Genomic DNA, 21623 nt, shown 5'->3' on the forward strand with positions numbered 1-21623 from the left:
CATCTTTAAAAAAGGGAAGAAGGAGGATCCGGGGAACTACAGGCCAGTCAGCCTCACCTCAGTCTCTGGAAAAATCATGGAGCAGGTCCTCAAAGAATCCATTTTGAAACACTTGGAGGAGAGGAAGGTGATCAGGAACAGTCAGCATGGATTCACCAAGGGCAAGTCATGCCTCACCAACCTGATTGCCTTCTATGATGAGATAACTGGCTCTGTGGATGTGGGGAAAGTGGTGGATGTGATATATCTTGAATTTAGCAAAGCTTTTGATATGTATCAGGGGGTAGCCATATTAGTCTGTATCCACAAAAACAACAAGGAGACCAGTGGCACCTTAAAGACTAACAGATTTATTTGGGCATAAGCTTTTGTGGGTAAAAAACCTACTTCTGCATCTCCTTGTTGCTTTTGATACGGTCTCCCACAGTATTCTTGCCAGCAAGTTAAAGAAGTATGGATTGGATGAATGGACTATAAGGTGGGTAGAAAGCTGGCTAGATTGTCGGGCTCAATGGGTAGTGATCAACTGCTCGATGTCTAGTTGGCAGTCGGTATCAAGCGGAGTGCCCCAAGGGTCGGTCCTGAGGCCGGTTTTGTTCAAAATCTTCACTAATGATCTGGATGATGGGATGGATTTTACCCTCAGCAAGTTTGCAGATGACACTAAGATGGGGGGCGAGGTAGATACACTGGAGGGTAGGGATAGGGTCCAGAGTGACCTAGACAAATTGGAGGATTGGGCCAAAAGAAATCTGATGAGGTTCGACAAGGACAAATGCAGAGTCCTGCACTTAGGACGGAAGAATCCCATGCACTGCTACAGACTGGGGACCGACTGGCTAAGCGGCAGTTCTGCAGAAAAGGACCTGGGGATTACAGTGGACGAGAAGCTGGATATAAGTCAACAGTGTGCCCTTGTTGCCAAGAAGGCTAATGGCATATGGGGCTTTATTAGTAGGAGCATTGCCAGCAGATCAAGGGAAGTGATTATTCCCCTCTATTCGGCATTGGTGAGGCCACATCTGGAGTATTGCGGCCAGTTTTGGGCCCCCCACTACAGAAAGGATGTGGACAAATTGGAGAGAGTCCTGCGGAGGGTAACGAAAATGATTAGGGGGCTGGGGCACATGACTTACGAGGAGAGGCTGAGGGAACTGGGATTATTTAGTCTGCAGAAGAGAAGAGTGAGGGGGGATTTGATAGCTGCTTTCAACTACCTGATGGGGGGGTTCCAAAGAGGATGGAGCTCGGCTGTTCTCAATGGTGGCAGATGACAGAACAAGGAGCAATGGTCTCAAGTTGCAGTGGGGGAGGTCTAGGTTGGCGTAACGATGCTGGTTCTGACAGGACCCAACTGAGAGTGCCAATTCAGGACTAATTGCTTAAAACAGGGCAGTTACAGCCCTAGGCTGGGGTTTTTCCACCTCTAAGGCAAACCAAACCAGCCAGACTAAGAGGACTTTGGTCTCACCCCACTGGCTAACCACAAGTCACACAAGCAATTCTCTTAGACACTCCAGTTTCCCAGTATCACCACCAGTGCCACTCGTTATGGGGACAAATGGTTATGAAAACCAATACCCCAGTAAAAGAAAAAAGATTCTCCTGATCCCAAAGGACCAAGCCCCAGACCCAGGTCAATATACAAATCAGATCTTACCCACAAATCACGCTGTTGCCAATCCTTTAGAATCTAACATCTAAAGGTTTATTCATAAAAGGAAAAATATATAGATGAGAGCTAGAATTGGTTAAATGGAATCAATTACATACAGTAATGGCAAAGTTCTTGGTTCAGGCTTGTAGCAGTGATGAAATAAACTGCAGGTTCAAATCAAGTCTCTGGAATACATCCCGAGCTGGGATGGGTCATTCAGTCCTTTGTTCAGAGCTTCAGTTTGTAGCAAAGTCCCTCCAGAGGTAAGAAGCAGGATTGAAGACAAGATGGAGGAGAAGCATCAGCCTTTTATAGTCTTTTCCAGGTGTAAGAACACCTCTTTGTCCTTACTGTGGAAAATTACAGCAAAATGGAGTCTAGAGTCACATGGGCCAGTCCCTGCATACTTTGCTGAGTTGCAAGGTGTATTTGCCTTCTCTCAATGGGTCAGTTGTATAGCTGATGGTCCTTAATGGGCCATCAAGCAGGCTAGGCAGAGCTGACACCAACTTGTCTGGGATGTCTCCCAGGAGCATAGCATAAGTTTGAAATACAGACAGTATAGAGCCAATATTCACAACTTCAACTACAAAATTGGTACACACATATAGACAGCATAAGCATAACCAGTAAACCATCACCTTGTCTTAGACACCTCATTTGACCCCCTTTATACACAATTTGGTGCCACTACAGGACCATGGTTGCAACAATGATCTATATGGTCCCAGATTATATCAATAACGTCACAGTTGGATATTAGGAAAAACTATTTCACTAGGAGGGTGGTGAAGCACTGGAATGGGTTCCCTAGGGAGGTGGTGGAATCTCCTTCCTTAGAGGCTTTTACGGCCCGGCTTGACAAAGCCCTGGCTGGGATGATTTAGTTGGTGTTGGTCCCGCTTTGAGCAGGGGGTTGGACTAGATACCTCCTGAGGTCCCTTCCAATCCTGATCTTCTATGATTCTATCTCAGCTTGCAGAGGTCCTGCCAGAGCAATCCGAGCCCCCTGCTCTGCAGATCCGTGCCTGTCCTGCATAAAGGAAGGACAGAGCAGCACGCAGCAAAGGACTCGCTGTCAGCACAGAGGTACTCCGCCCTCTTGTGCCGAGATTGGCTTCAGCAGCACTGACCCTTACACCAGCAGCACTAGCTCAGAGCTACCCCAGCACAACTGCAAGCAGCCTCCAATGCCCCCTGCTTGCCTCTGTCCACCTCAGTACCGCAGTGCATCAAGCATGCCTCAAAAGGCTCAGTACAGAGACACTTATCACCAAAACAAGCAACTTTGAAGACTTCAGCTGCCTCTTCAGCATCGGCAGTGCTGGTACCACCTGAGGCATCCTTTATGTCACAGGAGGAAATCAGGATTACTCCTGAGCCAGAGTCACCTATTGTACAAGCCTCTCCTGCCTCAGTTTCCCCACGATTTTCAGTGCCACAGTGGACAAAAATACCAGTCATGAAAATTGCCTTAAGCTGTCCTGCTCCTGGCACAGTGGAGCCTACCACTCCTCATCAAGTTATTTCACCTCGCAGAGCAGCCCCTTCAATTCAGTGCTGTTCTTTAGCTTCTGCATCAGATAAGGCTAGTAGGCAGCTCTCTCCTATCCCAGCTAAGAGATATACACACCACAGAAACCACCCTTCTCGGGTTTCTCCAGTTAGGAGCCGCTCACATGCTATTACCTCCATAGATGTGAGCACCCTGGAATTCTATGCTTTATGCCCATGGATACCAGTCCTGGCCTTTCTGGCCTCCTTGGCATAGTTTGGGTAACAATTTCCGGCTAACTCTGCTTTGAGGGGCAGTTTCCCTACAACAGGCTGTCTGCAGTCAGCCTGTTCTCCACAGAAATCGTTGCCACACACCCACAATGGACCTTCTACTGCAGAACACGTTGCCTCTTCCGATGAGGCCATAGTGTCTTCTGTTCCTTCCACAGTAGACAACTTTCAGGCTTTTCAAGAATTTCTAAAGAGGATGGCAGAGACGTTAGAAATTCCTCTGGAGCTTGTGCAGGAAAAGTCATATAAACGGTTTGACATCCTCCAACCTTCTACTCAAAATAAGGTGCCTCTGCCTTTTAAAGAAGGTATCCTTGAACCAGCTAAGGAGTTATGGGCAACATCACCTTTATGTTGGCAACATCTGAATGAGCAGATTGAAAATATCAAGTTCCTCCTTAGAGGTATGAGTATTTTTATACTCACCCAGCTCCATCTTCATTCGTAATCACGACTCTTAATAAAACATCCAAGCAGCTTTCAAGAGCTACTCCAAAAGAGAAGGAACCAAAAAAGGGGATCTTTATGGGTAAAAGGATTTATTCCTCGGCCTCCCTTCAAATGAGAATTTCCAATTATCAAGCAATGTTGGCCAAATGTAATAACATACAATGGGACAAAGTGGCAGGCTTTCAAGATAAACTTCCTTCTGATTTAAGGAAGTTTCCTTCTTTCTGCTCTGAAGGCATGTTAATTGCTAAACTTCTTTGCCAGCAGCACTGGACTCAGTGGATACAGGGGCTGGTCAGTGGCGTTGGGTAGAGAGATTTTTAGCTTTCTGCATCAGTCCAACTCCAGTACCCAGACAGCCAAGTCAAATATGGTGAGGATTATTTAAAATCTTATTCACCATAAATAAAGTTCTACCAATCCCCAAATATCGGACACGTTATCCACCAGGTCAATGAATGTATCAGACTGTGCCCAAATACCCGCTTACAGCCAGTTCTTATTAACTAATCTAAGCTTTATTGAAAAGCAAGAGTGGTTGTGGGTAAAAGATCATTATACATACAGATATGAATAAAGTTCTTAGGTCAGTTTCATAGTCGAGATGGTGAGGTGCTAAGTTGCAAAAAGTTCTTTCAGAATCATTTCCATCGGCTAGAATCCGAGAGACGGTCCATGTGCAGAGTCTGTATAAATTCTGCCATGAGAAGTAGCCGGGTGATCCAGACCGGTGCTGGAGACCTCAGCCTTGCGATCCAAGCTTAAGCAGATCTGAGATGACAGGATCGGGCTCTAGAGTTCTTTTGTCGATTTCCGGCAGGCTACTGTAGCCTCTTGAGACAGATAACATCGCAGGTGAAGAATGGGTAATATACATTGTGACTTTGAAGTCAATTCCTATTTCCTACGTACACCCAGGTCTTTAGTTGCATTGATTAGCAGAAGGCAATGAACCATTCCAGCAGTTCAGAGACAGTTTACTACAAACTTCCAAGAGAAATAGAGACAGTGACATTATTACACCACATGTTTCATTTAATTGCTAATATTCCTTTTGATCTCTAAATCAATAGAATACAGTAGCCGACAGGAACTGAAATTTAGCATCTAGAAGCTAATCTGGTCACATTGTTAACATCTAACAAGATATTTATAGGTAAACACAGACAAATACAATTAGTATTTACCTCTAATTCACTAACGATATGGAACTCGCGTCCATTTCACGTGGCTTTGCTGACTGTTTGCCACTTCAGTACTTCCCTAATATGTTCTTGAAGGTGGGGCCCGTAGCCTGGTGGCTGTTTAACCCTCGCTGGCTCAGTGTCACACTTGCCTTACAGTAATTGTGGCTTTTGAGATGTGGATCCCAGGCCCCACGCTCCAGCCCCATAGCTGGGAGTCTGACCCTTCAGGCCCTGGGTGGCGAAGGAACTGGCTGGCAGTTTGGGGTCGCCCCGCCCGCCAGGCTCTCGGAGGGGTGAGGGGAACAGGAGAGCCTGAGGGATGCTGCTGAGCGAGAAATTTCCAAACTCCTGTGCAGGGGCAGGGGCAGGAGCAGCATCAGTGGGATCCACGTGCCCAGCCCAGCCCAGCCCGAAGGACCACGTTTGCCGTCAGCTGTATACGGCATTCTTTCAGGAACAGGCTTCTGAGCCCATGGGGCAGGGCGCTCCACTGGGGGAGATTTAGCAGAGTCCCCCAGAGGCAGGGAAATCCCCTCAATCGTCTCTCCAATTGGAGGTGGAAATCCCTGAGTGCTCCCTCTGCACATCATAGATCTGGCCTCCCAGGACTGGAAACCGCACGTGCTTTGCCTGACTGTTCCTGCACCTATCGCCCCCCTGCTCCTTTTTGAGTGGGGTGAACCATCCACTGTCTGATGCCTGTGTCACCGGGCCGTCGTGGGTCACAACTGAGAATACCAATTCAGGACAAACTGCTGAGAAATAGGGCAGACACCCCCCCAAACTGGTGGTTATTCTCCCATGGGATATACCAAACCAGCAACAAAAGTAAACTTCGGTTTCACCACACTGGCTAACAAGAAGTCAGAACAGCAGTTTCCTTAGGCATTCCAGTCCTTGTATCACCACCAAAAACACTCGACTTAAAGAGGAGTGGTTCTTTAAAACCAATTTCATCAAATAAAAGGTTCTTCTGATCCCAAAGGACCAGCCACACACTAGGTCAATATACAACTCAGATCTTACCCAGTAATCACGCTGTTGCCAGTCCTTTAGTATCTAAAATCTAAAGGTTTATTTATAAGAAAGAAAGAGAGAAAGGAAGGAAGGAAGGTGAGAGTTAAAATTGGTGGAATCAATTCCATACAGGAATTGCAAAGTTCTTGGTTCAGGCTTGTAGCAGTGATGGAATAAACTGATGGCTTAAGTCAAGTCTCTGGTTGCTTCCAAATCATTGGAAGGTTCTCGGTCCCTTGGTTACAAGTATCGGGGTAGCCGTGTTAGTCTGTATCCACAAAAACAACAAGGAGTCCGGTGGCACCTTAAAGACTAACAGAAAGCTTGTGCCCAAATAAATCTGTTAGTCTTTAAGGTGCCACCGGGTCCCTTGGTTAGATGCTCCCATTAGTATAAGTCCAGAGGCTTGGGCAGGAAAGAGGCAAAATGGAGATGTTTCCAGCACCTTTTATAGCTTCTGCCATGTGGCGGGAATCCCATTGTTTCAAACAAAACCCTCAGTACAGCTAGTGAAAAATTACAGGTAAAAGATGGAGTTTGGAGTCACATGGGCAAGTCACATGTTCATGCCTGATTTCTCTTAGTCCCAGTAAAAGTCATTACCTATACCCCAGACAGCAGGTTCTTCACAGGAAAGTCCATTCAGGGTAAGTCGATGTCTTCCATTGTGAGTTAAATGTTCCTTGATGAGCCACTTAATTTGAATAGTCCCTCTAAGATGTGCTGGCTAAACACCTTGTTGGTGTTTCCCAGAAGCAAACACATTAGAATTCCAGGTATAGAGCCAATACTCATAACTTCAGATACAAAAACGATACATGCATGCAAATAGCATAATCCTATTCAGCAAATCATAACCTTTCCATAGACACCTTACTTGACAACTTTTGTACAGGATTTGTTGCAGTTATATAACAGTGGTAGCAACAATGCTCTACATGGTCATAGTTCAATCAGCTAACGTCACAGCCTGTGCACGTTTCCACCCTCTGCCGTGTCAGGCAGGTTGATAATACAGCTGCCCTCTGGCATCCCCAATGGCTCATCAAGGCGCTGTGCTCCCCTTCCCGGCTCTGTGGCAGGCTGCTGCTGTACAATCTCCCGCTTTGGCCGGTTGTTCTCAGGCTCGTGCCAGTGCCCAGGCAGTGTGATGACTTGCGCCCTGCGGCAGAGGGACGGGATGACGGTCTCCTGCTCTTTTTGTTTTGTGAACAGGTGGTAAATACCTATGCACCTGGGAAGAAGATCTGGCTTGAAGGTATTGGAGCCACCTCAGCTGGAGGCCCGAACAATCTCTCGGATTCATACGCTGCTGGATTCCTGTGAGTTGGGGGGGGGGAGGCATGAGAACCACTCACACTTGGTGCAGCGTGTGCTGGCAGCTGTCTGCAGCTGGGAGCAGGTTCACCGCTCTGCTGTAAGTGCACCTCTCCACTGCTCGTGCTCTGCGCCTGAGCAGCTCTCGTTACCGCAGGCCAGGAGCTCTGGGCTAACAGCAGTGCAAATGAGATACGAACCTGTCCCCCCTCCTGCCATGGGAGGTGCTAACCAATGGAGACGGGAAAGAGGAACAGCCCCCCAGGCACATGCCATGCACAGGAATCAAAGCGTGGGACTATTCAGAAAGTCCGATTCCTGGGGCCTCTCAGAGCTGGGAGTGAACAAAACTGGATGGTTCTACCCCTAAATCTGTAGTGAGAGGGAAGTAAAGCTGTTCCACCGCTTACCTTCTGACATGCTTGTCTAGCCACAGAGAGACCCGCACCCCCCTTCCCCCGGCCTGTTGCTGGTTCCCCGGCTCTTTGCCCTTTTCTTTCAGGCTGCACTCACGTCTTCATTCGTTCACGGGGGGTGCAATCTCATCTCAAGGAAGAGCCTATCAAGGAGCTCTGTAAGGCTCAGGTTTGGGATCCAGTTTCTTTACACCTTAGAAGCCCAAGGCGCTCATGTTCCCAGGGTTTGCTGGCTGGCATGACGGAGCAGCCTGTGGTCTCTTGCTGCGTAGCTCCAGTTCCTAGGGTTAGAGCTGACTGTAAGAATTAGAGGTTTAGTAAAGATTATCTTTTTTTCTGGAGAGAGTGGTAAGGTGTGTCTGTAGGTCTGTGATGCTTGGGAGGAGGAGGCATATGCCAGGACAGCATGGAGTGTGTGGGGACGTGATGGTTAGGGTTGTGCGCGTGGGTTGTAATGATGTGGCTGTGTGTGAGAATGCAATGTGTGTGTAGGGGTGATAGTGGGAGTGTCTATGGGCTCTGGTGATGGAGTTGTGGACAAGCAGAACTGATATGTGCAGGGGTATGGTGGTGTGGGATGCAGTGAGATGCTTGGGTGTGCTTGGGGGTGAGATGGGGTGGCAGGATGGGGCGTGTTGTATAGGGAGGGGAGAGGTGCTAAGTATGCAGCTGGTAAAAAAATTCTGAGATCCTTCAGTTCATCTATTTGGAACAATAAAGTGCTAGACATGGCTTCTGTTGTAACAATCCCGTGGAACTGAGACATTAGCACCTTCATATATTGCCTTCTCCTGGAGCTAGTGCCCAGTGCAAACTACTGGAGAGTGGCCCTTGGGGCAGAAACATGCCTTTGAGGGTTTCTCGGCCAGCCACTCAGCAAGCGTGCTCCCCCGGCCACCTATAGACACAGCTCTCTTCCTCTTTCCAGGTGGCTGAACACCTTGGGCATGTTGGCCAACCAGGGCATTGAGGTGGTGATGCGACACTCGTTCTTTGACCATGGACATAATCACCTTGTGGACCAGAACTTTAACCCTTTGCCGGTAGGTGTGTGAGGAGGTTCCTGCTCCATCTGTCTGTCACTGATACACACACACCCACACTCACTCTTGCACACACACACACACACACGCAGTCTCTTTGATTCACCTTCTCGGCCCTTTGAAGTGAGGTGGATTTTCTCTTCCCTTTCCTGTTCCCAGTTAGTAAATCAGAGAGAGAAGTTCCTGTCGTCTGTGCCCTTGACCGGTTTCACAGACGCTTGGCTTCACCACAAAAACAATCCTGTGTGCAGTCAAGAATCCACTTCTCCTTGTGGCCTGTTTGAACTCCACTTGAAAATGAATTTTTCCAGATCGGTTTCTTTCAGTGCTAATAGGAGACATTAGTTAATGTCAGACACAACATGTTGAAAGCAGATGGGGCAGCTCTACCTCTGGAGCTGAAACCGTATCCAAACGAAGAGCTCAGTGGAACCCAGGGGGCTGAACTTGAGAGAGAGGCTGATGCTGCTGGCTAATCGGGGGTGCCCTGGGCAGGCAGAGGAGCACGTGCAGCACAGCACTTGGAGGGGCAGAGTGAGGGGACAGCCCAAAGGAGGTACCTGGGGTCAGAAGGAAGGAAAAGTGTTGTAGAAACACAGGCTCAATGTGAAATTTTTAAATTAAATTTTTAAATTAATGGAGATATCCTATCTCCTAGAACTGGAAGGGACTTTGAAAGGTCATCAAGTCCAGCCCCCTGCCTTCACTAGCAGGACCAAGTACTGATTTTGCCCCAGATCCCTAAGTAGCCCCCTCAAGGATTGAACTCACAACCCTGGGTTTAGCAGGCCAATGCTCAAACCACTGAGCTATCCCTCCCCCAGAAGAGTGACCAGATCTCCAGAGAGCGCCGGCCCCAGGGAGCTGGGGTTGGAATCAGTGCCCGGTGTTAGAGTTCTAGAAACGAAGGCAAAAGACGTTCACAGAGCAGAGCAGTTCCCATCGATTCAGTGCAAAACCTCTCGTTTGTAGCTCTTCAGAAAGACTCAGGCAGCTGTGGTTCCAAGTGCACAGAGCTCTCATAAAGAAACCGTATGTACGAGTGTTTTAAAGGGGCAGGCTTCCTTTTCATCTTTCCTCAGTCTAATAAATTCTGCACCTTGTAAGTGGAGAACTTGGCACCGCAGAGGGGTGTTCTGTATCTCCACGGAAAGGAATTTACAAGGCTGGTCCAGGGTTCCAAGCTGACAGCCAGGCCCTTGGAATGTGGAGTGGCGATCTGGGAATCATAAGGGCAGCCGCTTCAGAGAGCTCGGCATTTGATAACAAAATCCTGCCAGTAAAAAGCAGTGGGTTTTACACTGTGCTGAGATCTCGGGGAGAGTCAGCGAGGGGTCAGAGCCTCCGCGAAGTGGGTTTTACAGTCTTCTCCCAGCTAATCAGCTGTTGAATCGTGCACCTCTGTTCTCGCATCATCAGGCATCAGGGGAAGACATGGGAGGTCTATGGTTTAGATTATTTCTCCCAAATTCATTCTGTGAGTAGTAGCAAAGAGTGACGCGCTAAAGCAGAGGGGAATGCAATCCCATGTCCATGCATCCTCAGCTCCCCATTGAACTTCACAATGGGCTTCAGGAGGCCCCACCAACATGCCCTAATGTGACCCAGACTGATCCCTCTTTCCTGGCCAGAGAGGAGTGAGTCTCCCTAGTCATTCATCCTTGAATTCTGTTTGAACTAAAACTGGCTCCTGGGGCATTTGATGGTTTTCCTCCAAAGACCCAATTTCCCTGACCAAGCCTCAGCACCTCCATCCCCAGGTGACTCCAGGGCCTTTCCAGACTCCTGTTGAGAAGTTTCTTCTACAGCCCAGAGCTTGACTTACTCTAAGGTCTAGGTAGCAGTGTGTACATGGCCACTAGCCAGCCGGCTCAGCTGGAGCAGGGAGTAACTGCCTTGAGGAGCCCTCTGCAGAGGTTAAGATGGTGTGAGGTTATGAGCTCCAAGGGCAGGAGCTACAGGAATAAGCCCTTGGCTGTTAAAGGCAGCACAGGACTTCAACGTGGATTTTATTGCCATTTTAAAGATAATTCTTGTCATAAAGTAAGTGAGCTGCCATCCCCCCTGGAGTAATTGCTTATGCCCTCTCCCACATGCTTCAGAATTAATTCATTTCCCATGCTCCTATATCACCTTCCTGGATAGATTCTAACGTGTGCTTTGTAAAATCATTTCTTTTCACCCCTGTGGTTTAAAAGAGCCCAGGGCCAGTGAAAATTGTTAGAGTTTAAAAGCTGCAGACATGAAAAAACCCAGCAAGCCCAGACTTCGACATGGTTGTAGGTGTAGCGGCTGCTATTTTCCCGTGGGAGCTATCCCAAGATGAAAGCAGTTGAATGTACCTGTGCCGGGTAGCTGTGATGTGAAATATAATCCCCTCGTTAGCTGCAATGACAAAGACTTTTCCACATGTAGCCTTTGTGTGCGTCAGCTGGCTGCTGAGAGAAGTGTAACATCAACTGCATGATCAATCGCTGTGAATAGACCTGGCTGCTCGTCAGCTGGCAGAGAACTTGGGCTGGGCTCTCCGGAGCAGCGCTTTTCTTCTTTTCTTTCCATGCCACTGCCGATCCGGGCTTGTCAGATAAGAGTGCTGGTGCGTCAGGCTTTGCAGCCCCTCGGATGCTGGACTGAACTGATCCTTTTACAACAGAGCTCCTTTGCCCCTCTTCTGTGCTGTTCTCAGGAGCTGGGCTTCCCTTTGAAATCCAGGGATGAGATAGTGATGGGAACAGTCTGACCATTCACCTGTCATTCTCCAGAGTATCAAATACAGAATCATCTGCTCTGGGCAGGCTAAATATTCTTAGTGCAATTGACACAAGGGAACTGATCAGGATGCTCAGAAGCGAATGTTCTCACACACAGCTCAGCCACACTGCGCATTCTGCCTGTCACATCATGTAACATTTATTAGCATAAACAGGCATTTCAAACATGGCACAGGAAACCTCTCTGGGGGCTCTGAGCACCTCTGGCCTGCTTGCCATAGCTGTGGGAATCTTAACTTCTGACTTTCCTGACTGGTTTGCTTGTATTTAAACTCTCCTCCATGCTGCTGTGTTACTGTAATGTTCTCAGAAAAGACAAATGAAAAGGGCGTGTACAGCTCCCCTTCTGCACAATGATTTTTGCCAGCATGGGGCTGTGCAGTTAAATCAGCAAGGAAGATCTCTCCTGTGGGTATGGGCCTGGTAAAGAAACCCACTCCTTCCCTGGCCATGCTTGCTGTGGTGGATCAGTAAAGTGTGTGTGGGAAATGCTCCTGCACTGTCAGCATTTCTCCAACGTGGAGAGGTCCCGGTGTTTGCTCAGGACTAGCTGCTCACCCAGCACAAAGTTCTAAACTCAGGCTGCTTCTCAGGTAAGGGCAGAAGGAAATCAGAGTAATGATTGGAAGTGGAAGGTGCATTATTTTCCACTCACCAGACTCCAGTGGCTGGACAGAGCCATCTGCTTTTTCAGAAAATCACCTTGGGGTGCAGTCAGGCCTGAGAATCTCCCAGCCCGAGGGGTTTCCTGAGAAAGTGAGAAGCCACCAAGAGCAGAGGTTTGACCTGATCACCCACCTGGATTACAGCAGTGTGACCTGCAGCCCTCCAGTGTTCTTGGACAGCGACTGTTCTGCCCTGGGGATGCTGCTTCCCCGTCTTGCTGGGGAAGGTCGTCTGATGCTGGGCTGTCATGCAGATGAGACCGTCGTGTCTCAGGTTCTTCTGACTCAGGAAAGCACTTCAGAACGTGCTTCAATGTACACCTGTGAGTAGTCCCAGAAGTTAAGTACGCTCTGAAATGCTTTGCTGGCTGGGGGCTCCAGGGCTCCGTTTCTGGGAGTGGCTTGTGGTAGTGAAGCAGTGCTGCTAGGTGTGCGGCATTAGACGCCCGGCGGTTGGTTATGCAGAGACCACACAGGAGTCTCAAAGTGCCTCTGTTACTGATGTGGGAAAGCAGCTTTTGGCCACTGTCAAGGCTGCTGGGACTGCTGCCAGGGCCATGGGTCAGCCCTGCCCCCTGGAGAAACCAGTGAGGTGAGGGTGACTTTGTCCACCACCACCACCACCACACAGCACGTCCGGCCTGGAGGGCCATGCTGAGCGTTCTGTGCTGTTCTGTAGCGGGGATGTCGGTGGCTGTCGTCCTTTGCTAAGGAAATCGGTTTGTCTCGCACACCTCGCAAAGGACACGTCCGTTTGCCGTATGCACGTGATTGGGCTCCGTCTCAGCAACGGCTAACGGTTGGGGCGCTCCGGGAGGTCAGGCCAGATGGGGTAATGGCTCTGTAATCCTGTGCGACCCTGGGTGGGTGCTGGGTGTGATATTGGAGGGTTTTCCTGTCTATGTAACATGGGGGATGCGACAGGAACATCAGACTTCAGGGTAAAAACCCATGTAGCCAGAGCAGCCCAGAGCCCAGGAGACACTGGTGCGTAAACTTGCATTTACATCTCCGGTTAGTTGTGGCTGTGGATCTTCTCCTGCCAGACCCAGACTGGAGGTGGGGAGACGTTTGGTTTCTGTTAGAGTAGAATGATGCTGGATTTTCCTTAATCCAATTGGGTTACGAGCCATGGGACAGGCTGGGGGAGGAGATCAGAGGGTGACGGGGTGGCAGAACCTGCTCTCCTGGCTGTGGGGAAGAAGTCTTCAAATGGCTCTGCATATTCCCGCTTACGGCTTCCTGGCGGTGCCTGATGGTAGAGCCCTCCCCAAGCAGTGTCCTTTAGTGTCCTCATATGCGTCCCCTCCACTGAATCAGGAGGCCCCATCTGCCCTGCTCTGTCAAGGGAGCACCAACCACCTGCAGCAGCCCCCTCTGCTCTGGCACCGCAGGCTAAGCCTGGCCTTGGGGCATGGGAGGCTGGAAAGCAGGCCTGCCCCACGCTCAGCCCATAGCAGTGACTCCTGTTCCACGGGGCTGGGCTTTGCTTCCCATCCTGGGCATTGTGACCTGGCACATGGGGTTGCAGCGCCACGCAGGTTTGGCCTGGTCGTCCCTCCATCATGACAGAGATGGGGGCCCTGTGCAAGTGCACATTGGTTAATCCTGATTCCTGTGAGTGCTCTGTACCCCTGGACCCCCATTAAAGCCTGCACCGGCCCCCTCTTACCCCTTCCCTCAGTGTCCTCAAACGTTCTGAGGGGCAGGCTGTGTAAGGGGGTACAGTGCCCCCCCTCCTCAGTTCCTTCCAGCTGTTGGGCCAGACAGAAATAAGCCGTTTCCATCCACTCGGATCCAGAGGTTTTCTCCATGGATAGTCTTTGATTGTTTACAGTTGTTGTTCTAGTATCAGTTTAGTATAAGGTAGTTTGACGTACAGTTCTGAGTAATGGCAGAACCGAAGAAAATAAGGAATCTGGGTATGAAGAGGTGTGCCTCGTGCCCAGCGTCTTCCCGGTGGTCAGATGACCATGTTAGGTGCCCGAAATGCTTGGGGGAAGGACACTCTCCTCCTGGGTGATTTATTTGCTGGACTTGCGTGCAAGGAGCGGCAAAACAGACGGCAGGTGCTTCTCCTTAAGGAAGCTCTTGCTGTTAAGCTGTCCGATTGCGGAAGGTCCTCAGAGCCAAAGTCTTAAAGCCCGTTTCAGCTCCAGGAGCTTTCTCCAGTAAGGCTAAGCTGTCTACAGATTCCAAGGGGTCAGGATCTTCCTTGGATCCGGCTCTGGATCTTTCTGTCAAAACCATCAAGGCTCCCAAGGCACCATGGTGGACAGACTACCTGCTAAAGAACTTAGAGCCATGTTGTCTGCTCCAAATGCCTGGGTTCCCAGGCAGAAGACAAGGAAGAAGACAGCCTCTGTTAGTGGTGTCAGATTCAGGGCATCAGACTTATTGGTCTGTCCAATTCTGACATGGCCTCTATGGTTCTGTCTCTGAAACCTAAGTCAGTTTTGGTTTCAACTTGGAAGACCAGAGGTGCAGAGCTGAGTATTTCACCAGATTTGGTGCTCTCCAGCTGTGTTCCCTGTAAGCTGCGTGCTTGGGCGGCCGCGCTGGAGAGATTCAAGTGCTGCCTAGCTGATAGCAGAGCGTGCACAGCCGGCAGCGTGTGTTCAGGTGCCCTTCCCTCCCCACGCTGCTTTGCAGCCACGTTGCTCCTGCAGCTGCTCCTGGGACCCTCCTGCTGGCTGTGCAGAGCTTGGGGGTGGGAGGGGAGAAAGAGGGTGCTGATGTCAGGGTGTTCCCCTCCCCCAGCCCCTATACCCCATCTCCACAGATCAGGGTAAAGGGGACAGGTCTCATCAGGATTTGTAGCAGCTCTGAGGTCTAAACAAGCCTTCAGGTGAGTGAGTGCCTTAAAGAGACAGCGCACGGTCTCTCAGAGACTTCCCTAGCAGCCAGCACATGCACTCTCTGTCTCTCACACACCCACACACTCTGTCTCTCCCCCTCCCCCCTGCCCATGTACCCCATCTCCGCAGAGCGGGGGAGGGGGGAGATGGTTCAGGAGGTGGAGAGCTTTCAGTGAGTGCCTTAAAGAGACAGGGGACAGGCGTGTCTCAGAAACTTCCCCAGCAGCCAGTGCACACACAGTTTGTGTGTGTGCGTCACTCTCTCTCTCTCTCTCACACACACACACACACACACACACACACACACACACACACACACACACAGTCTCTGTGTGTCTCACACACACACACACACAGTCTCTGTGTGTCTCACACACACACACACACAGTCTCTGTGTGTCTCACACACACACTGTGTCTGTGTCACACACACTGTCTCTGTGTGTCACACACACACACACACACACACTGTTGTTGTTACTTCTTAGTACTTCCTGCAATGCACATATATTCTCTGTATTTATTCTTTCAAAGTGTGTTATTTGAGTTTTTTGACTGGTCTCTGCATTTCATAGTTTTTATTTCTCTCTTACACTTAAATGTAATTCTTTGAGTAGTGAGTTCTAAAATGCCTAACCTGTCCTGGCTGTAGTAATTATCCCTATTGGTAACTTTTAAAAAATATATATTATATCTCGGCTTTTTGTTTCTACTGGTGGCGCACCTCCCCACATTACCCTGGTGCACATAACAAAATTTATCCTGCACATGGGTGGAAAAAATTAGAGGGAACATTGCTCTCCAGGTCTGTGGGGCCAGCTCCTCCCTCCACTGCTGTTTGGGGGTCACCTGTGGATCTGAAGACGTTTTTTACTGTGGTGGCAGCCTGTGCATCATCCCGCCTCTGAGCATGCCTCACGTCCTGGGGAGAGACAACTGGCGGAGGAAGGGCCCTTCAGTTCTGCATTCTGCTGCCTCTTCACCTGAACGGAGGAGAAGAGCAGAAGAGATTTAAAGTCTTTCTCCAGAGCCATTTATGCCTCCTCCTAGGACCCCTACAGGGACTCCAGGCAGATCATTCTCACCTTTTATTGCTTGTTACCCTCTGGTTCCATTGCTGTCTCTGGCAAGGTCCACGTGGATCCAAGGTTGGATCCTCAGTTTCAGAGGATAGAGGAAGAATTAAGAGACGTATTCATCCTGGTTTACGCCTCCTCAGCCTGGGTTTCCTCACGCCAATATTGTTTTTCCTCTTATGAGCATGTTCCCAGGTCCCAGCTACTGGAGCGACTGGCAGTCCTGGGGCCCCCAGGGCCTTACTGGGTTCCACCGCAGGAATTCTTAAACCATATCCATATAGCTGGAGAGTTGGTGTTTTATCAAATAAAGATCCAGAGGCTGAACCATCCTCAGATCCCGTTCCACCTGACTGGGTCCGTCTGCAGCACACAGCTGTGCCTGAGACGCTGTCTGAAGAGCAAGATGAGGCGACAGCTCCTCTTTCTGAACAGGGTCCGATGGATACAGACTTTGATTCAGATTTCTCACCTGATGAGCACATAACGCTGCTTCTGCTTCGTCTCCTCCAGCGAATGGTTTGCAGTTTCATCACTTGGTGGATCACGTGGTATCCGCACTGAACCTAGCTTTGGTGGCTGTGGAGGAACCTCTCACCTGGTCTTTCACATTCTTGGAGCTGCCTCCAGGAATCAGATTGCGTTGCCGATACAGGATGGTCTCCTGCAGCCTGCTAGGACTGTGTGGGCGACCCCTGCTTCCTGCCAGCCTGGTTCTAAAAGGAAGATAAATTGTCTCGGATACCTCAGCCGGGCGTTTCCTCCTTTCCTACGCACCCTGTGTCTAATTCACTGGTGGTGGCTGCTGCCAGTAACAGACGTAGGTCCAATCTGGCCCATTCACAGCTGCTGACAGAGGGGGAAAGATCGGTGCCCTTGGAAGACAGTTTTTTTTCTTCCTCTTCTCTTGGTATTAGGGTAACTAGTTACCAGCTCCATTTATGGGAAGAGACAATTGTGTTTGTCCAGGATTTGCCAGAAGATGGGCTGGTTTTCTGGAGGGACAGAGCATGGTGAACCAGGCTCTCAGGGCTTCAGCTGATGCTTCGGACTTCCATACCACCAGGTGGGAAACTGAGGCAAAGGATGCTGCCCAAGGTGCTGTGGGACAGGTGTTTTACTTATTGCTTATGTACTTTCACGTTGTTGTTGCAGTGTTTTCCCAAACCAATGGTGAGTTTTCTTCTCTTAATCAAAGTTAAGAGGATTATTGTGCTTGTGCATGGGGAAGTATTGCTTCAAGAGGTGTCCGAGGTGGTGTTTAGCTTCCCCAGATTTCTGGGGGTGGAGGGCTTGAGCCAGCTGTTTTTTAATGTTAAGAGAAACTCCTATTTACAGAACCGAGCCCTTGTTGCTGTGGACACCAACTGGCAGAATGGTTACACTGATATCAGAGACAGTTTTACCCTCAATCGTCTCTTTATTTTTCCTCAAATCAGAAACAGCAACAACAGCATAAGCAAGCTTAGTCTTTGTCCTAGACCCAGCACAAAAAGAGGTCATTCAGGTACAGACCTTGGCTAAAACAACCTGCTCCCTCCTCTTTGCCTTCCTTGATCACCAGGCCACTGCTCTGATGGGAGTATCGAGAATCGCAGACCAATCCGCAAGGATCCCTGACTAGCCCATTTCATCAACAGTTGGGAGCTTCTTACGGCAGATAAGTTGGTTCTAGAAATTACAGAAGAGGGCTATGCCATGCAACTGAAAAATGACCCACTTCCAACCCCCAACCCTTCTCTTTGCAAGGAACATTATCACCAGGCTGCTCTTCTAGCAGAGGTTCAAAACTTGCTCCTGGGAGTTGCTGGTGAAGAGACCCAAACATCTCTGGGGCCAATTGTTTTATTCAAGAAACTTCCTGGTATAGAAGAAACACGAGGGATTCTGTCTGATTTTAGATCTAACACGATTGGACATAACCACTTGGAAGTTCCAGTTTCAGATTCTCACTCTGGCTCAGTAAGTCCCCTGCGTTCAGCTACGGATTGTTCACCACTCTCCATTTCCAGGGCGCGTATTTTCGTATTTCAATCTGGCTGAGCCATCAGAAGTATCTTCATTTTGTGGTGGCCCAACATTTCTAGTACAAGGTCCTACCATCTGGCCTTTCTGCAGCACCAGAAATTTGTACAAAGTGCCTCTCTGTAGCAGTGGCATATTTAAGAAAGCAGGGTAGTTTTGTTTACCCATATTAGACCATTGGCCATTGACGTTCTCGTCACACAAAGATCTGCCACTTCGCATCAACTCCACAATCTTCCTGCTTATGAAGTTGGCTCTGCTATTGAGCATCAAAAAGTCGGATCTCTGCCCAGCTGAGAGACTTCATTTCATAGATTCTGTATTGGACTCAGTAGCAGAAGGCCTTTTCTCCCAGAGGGAAGGTTTCTGAAGATAGATTAATCTGTTTGGCACATCCAACTATGTTTAACCCAGATGGTGATTTTCTTTCTGGGTCTCATGGGCCTTGTGGTAGCAACTACTTACGTGACTCCGTTTGCTCAGAAGGAGGTAGTTGGAGCATCAGGCAACTTAGGTTTATAGACCCAGACAGCCTTCCAATGTTAGTCACCATGCCTTAGGATGTCCTGAATTCATTGGTGTGGTGGGCAGACAGATGGGATGTCCTCAGAGGAGTCTTGTTCAGTCCTCCTTCACCTTCCGTCACCATAGCCTCCAATGCATCCGGCAACGGATGGGGAGCTCAGCCAGGTCGTTCTCCAGTTCAAGGCCGCTGGCTGTTTCATGAAAACTTGCATAGAAATGTGTTGGAATTAAGAGCCACTCACTTGGCCCCCAGATCTTTTCTTCCTCACATGAAGGGGAAGGTTGCTCAGGTAACAACAGACAATACAACTGCTGTGTGTTACATCAGCAAGCGAGGAGGCGCTCGTTCTTCCCTGTTGTGTACTGAGGCAGTCAATGTATGGGACTGGTGCATTCTTCACAGCGTGTATCCAGTGGCCCTGCACCTCGCAGGGGAGAGCAATGAGTGAGTGGAGCGTCTCAGGAGGGACAGGACTCAGAAACACGAGTGGTCCTGGAAAGATCAAATACTACAAGAGACTTTCTCCAGCTGGGATCTGCCCATTGTAGACCTGTTTGCAGCCAGGTTCATCAAAGTGTCCTCTCTCCGGGTCCAGAGCAGGCAGGGACAAGCAATCGATCTCAGAGATGTTCCTGCTGCATTGGGAAAAAGGACGTCTTGTCAGGAATCAGGGCCTGCAGCAGAGCCAGTCTCTGGTCTGGGCAACCTAACGAACTCATCTGGCCTGTAGTAGGCTCCCTGACTGGCTACACTGCCACAGGGCCGCCCAGAGGATTCAGGGGGCCCGGGGCAAAGCAATTTCGGGGGCCCCTTCCATAAAAAAAAGTTGCAATACTATAGAATACTATATTCTCGTGGGGGCCTCTGCGGGGCCCGGGGCCTGGGGCAAATTTCCCCACTTGCCCCCCCCCCCCCCCCGGGCCCTGCACTGCCAGATTGGTGGGACGAGTCAGCAGATCAGATCAGCAGCTCCTCAAAGCATTTGCCCACGGCTGTGTTAGCTCCTTCGCCCGCCTTGCTCCCACCTCGTTCCTGCCGCAGACCCAGCCTTGCCTCACGCCAGGTAACCTGGCTCTGACCCTTGGCTCTAGCATCTGGCCTCTGACTCCGGCGCTGACCCTGGCACCTACTCCTGGCTACCAGCTCCTGCTCCAACAGGCATGACCACCCATGTCCTGGTCACTGACACATCTGTACAGACACTCCCCGGGTTACACAAGACCCGACTTATGCAAATTCGCACTTACGGAAAAAGTTCCATAAGCCAGAAATAGGATTTTCGAGTTGCGGAAATGTTTGCGTAACGTACGGGTATACATTTCCGACTTACGCAAAATTCGAGTTACGCAAGGCTTTCCGGAACGGAACAATTGCGTAAATCGGGGGAGCATCTGTATGTTCTTCCCTGTTTCCCTTAATTCTGGAAGTGCTGAGGAAAGTACATCAGGACAAGGCAGGATGACTTTTGTTTGCCCAGTTTGCAGAGGCAGGAGTGGTACATGGATTGGGTGGAATTTCCAAACCTCCCCCTTCATCTGACAGCCTGTGACTGATACCGAGCAGCCCTGGTCCTCGTCAGCCCCGGAGGTATTGCTCAGCTCCAGGAAGCTGTCCACAAGGAAGTGATGTTGTTTGAAAGGGACTAGATTTGTCTCTTGGATGCAGGGAAAATCTGATTCTCCATTTCAGCTTCTATTCCTTCTGTTTCAGAGCATTTAATGTATTTGAAGTCTAATGGCTTATCTGATGCCTCTTTAGGAGTTCCCTTGGCAGCTGTTTCTACTTACCATGCTTTGATGGCAGATGGTTACTTGTGTGTGATGCAGTTAAAAGGTTTATGAAGGGGTTGGCCAATCCGTATCCCTCTTTGAGGGATCTCGTCCCACCATGGGATCTCAGTTTGGTCACATCAAGGCTTATGAAGCCACCCTTGGGCGGAGTGTTCCATAGTTTATTTAGCTAGTAAGATTAATTATTATTGCTGTAACGTCAGCCGGAAGGGTGAGCCAATTGCATGTTCTGATGGCGGATCTGCCGCTTACTAGTTTTCATAAAGACAAGGTGCTTCCTATATCTGATCCCAGGTTTTTACCAAAAATAGTGTCTGAATTTCCCATCAGTCCCATTATTAATTTACCGTTTCCCCCCTAAGACGCATGCTAATAAAGGGGACTCTTTGGTGCATACTTTAGATGCAAGCAGGGTTCTGGCATATTGTTTAAATAGAACTAAATGTTTTAGAAAGTCATCTAGGTTATTTGTCTCTATCTGGGCAATAGTATATCTAGTCAAACTCTTTCCAGCTGGGTTAAACAATGTATCAGGGAATGGTATAAATTAGCGGCACTCTCTGTGCCTGCTATTGTAAAATCTCATTCTGCTAGGGCAGTGGCAGCATCTTTTGCTTGCCTTAAACATGTTCCTGTCGGGGAATTTGGTAAGGCTGCTACTTGGAAGTCAGTTCATACTTTTCTCAAACATTAAGCTTTGGATTTGCCTTCAGGAGTAGATGCCAGATTTGGTAGAATGGTGCTTCAATCGTTATTTAATTAGGGCGCTGTTCCCTCCGCCTCAGTTTTCAGCATTGCTTCCCAAATTACCCATGAGTGGGAATATGCAGAGCCACTTGAAGGAGAAATGAAGGTTACTTACTTTTAACCAAGTTCTTCGAGATGATGCTGCATATTCACATTCCCCACCTGTGTTGCCCTCTGTCTCACAGTCTTGCTTTTCTTCTCCGGGCTAGTGGTGGAAGGGCAGAGGCAGTAGAGCGTGCAGCGCCCCCTTGTGTAGCCTCAGAACATCTGAGGATGGTGAGGGTGGGGAT

General features: G+C 49.3%; 1 protein-coding gene across 1 annotated transcript in view; it reads left to right on the plus strand.

Annotated features, from left to right (window-relative positions):
- The window catches only part of HPSE2 (heparanase 2 (inactive)), a 282498-nt gene that overhangs the window by 243130 nt on the left and 17745 nt on the right, over window positions 1-21623 (plus strand). Inside the window, exons 8-9 of the mRNA XM_065408175.1 lie at window positions 7315-7421; window positions 8761-8875. Of these exons, the coding sequence (XP_065264247.1) occupies window positions 7315-7421; window positions 8761-8875 (222 nt within the window). The remainder of the gene's footprint in view (window positions 1-7314; window positions 7422-8760; window positions 8876-21623) is intronic.

The sequence above is a fragment of the Emys orbicularis genome, chromosome 7 (genome assembly GCF_028017835.1).
Source record: "Emys orbicularis isolate rEmyOrb1 chromosome 7, rEmyOrb1.hap1, whole genome shotgun sequence".
NCBI lineage: Eukaryota > Metazoa > Chordata > Testudines > Emydidae > Emys > Emys orbicularis.